This window comes from Otolemur garnettii, unplaced genomic scaffold (assembly GCF_000181295.1).
Source record: "Otolemur garnettii isolate 467f Iridium unplaced genomic scaffold, OtoGar3 scaffold00032, whole genome shotgun sequence".
Lineage (NCBI taxonomy): Eukaryota > Metazoa > Chordata > Mammalia > Primates > Galagidae > Otolemur > Otolemur garnettii.
Genome location: NW_003852427.1, coordinates 3,291,662 through 3,292,022, shown reverse-complemented (window position 1 = coordinate 3,292,022; position 361 = coordinate 3,291,662). Strand labels below are relative to the sequence as shown.

Below are 361 nucleotides of genomic sequence, written 5' to 3'. Positions count from 1 at the left end.
GACACCATCCCACCCGGGTACTGCTCTGCGCGTGTCCCGGCGGCGCCACGCAGTCCGCCTCGCCCCGCCCCCTCAATCGCCCCGCCCCTTCCGTTCTGCTGCCCCGCCCCAGCCCGCTGCCCGGTCCCGCCCTTCTTGCTGCCCCGCCCCTTGCTCCCTCAGATCCTCCAGTCCGGTGGCCGCGCTGTTCCTCCTCTTCCCGCCCCGTCCCTGCTGGTACCCGTCGGGCTGGCAGCGGCGGCCGCCTACGCTATGGGGACGGCGTCGTCGCTCGTAAGCCCCGCGGGCGGGGAGGTGATCGAGGACACGTACGGCGCGGGCGGCGGCGAGGCGTGCGAGATCCCGGTGGAGGTGAAACCCA

General features: G+C 74.2%; 1 protein-coding gene across 1 annotated transcript in view; it reads left to right on the top strand.

Annotated features, from left to right (window-relative positions):
• The first annotated feature begins 252 nt into the window (after positions 1 to 252).
• The window catches only part of NPHP3 (nephrocystin 3), a 42,311-nt gene continuing 42,202 nt past the window's right edge, over positions 253 to 361 (top strand). Inside the window, 1 exon segment of the mRNA XM_023513068.1 lies at positions 253 to 361. This exon segment is cut by the window's right edge and continues 14 nt beyond it. Coding sequence (XP_023368836.1) covers positions 253 to 361 — 109 coding nt within the window.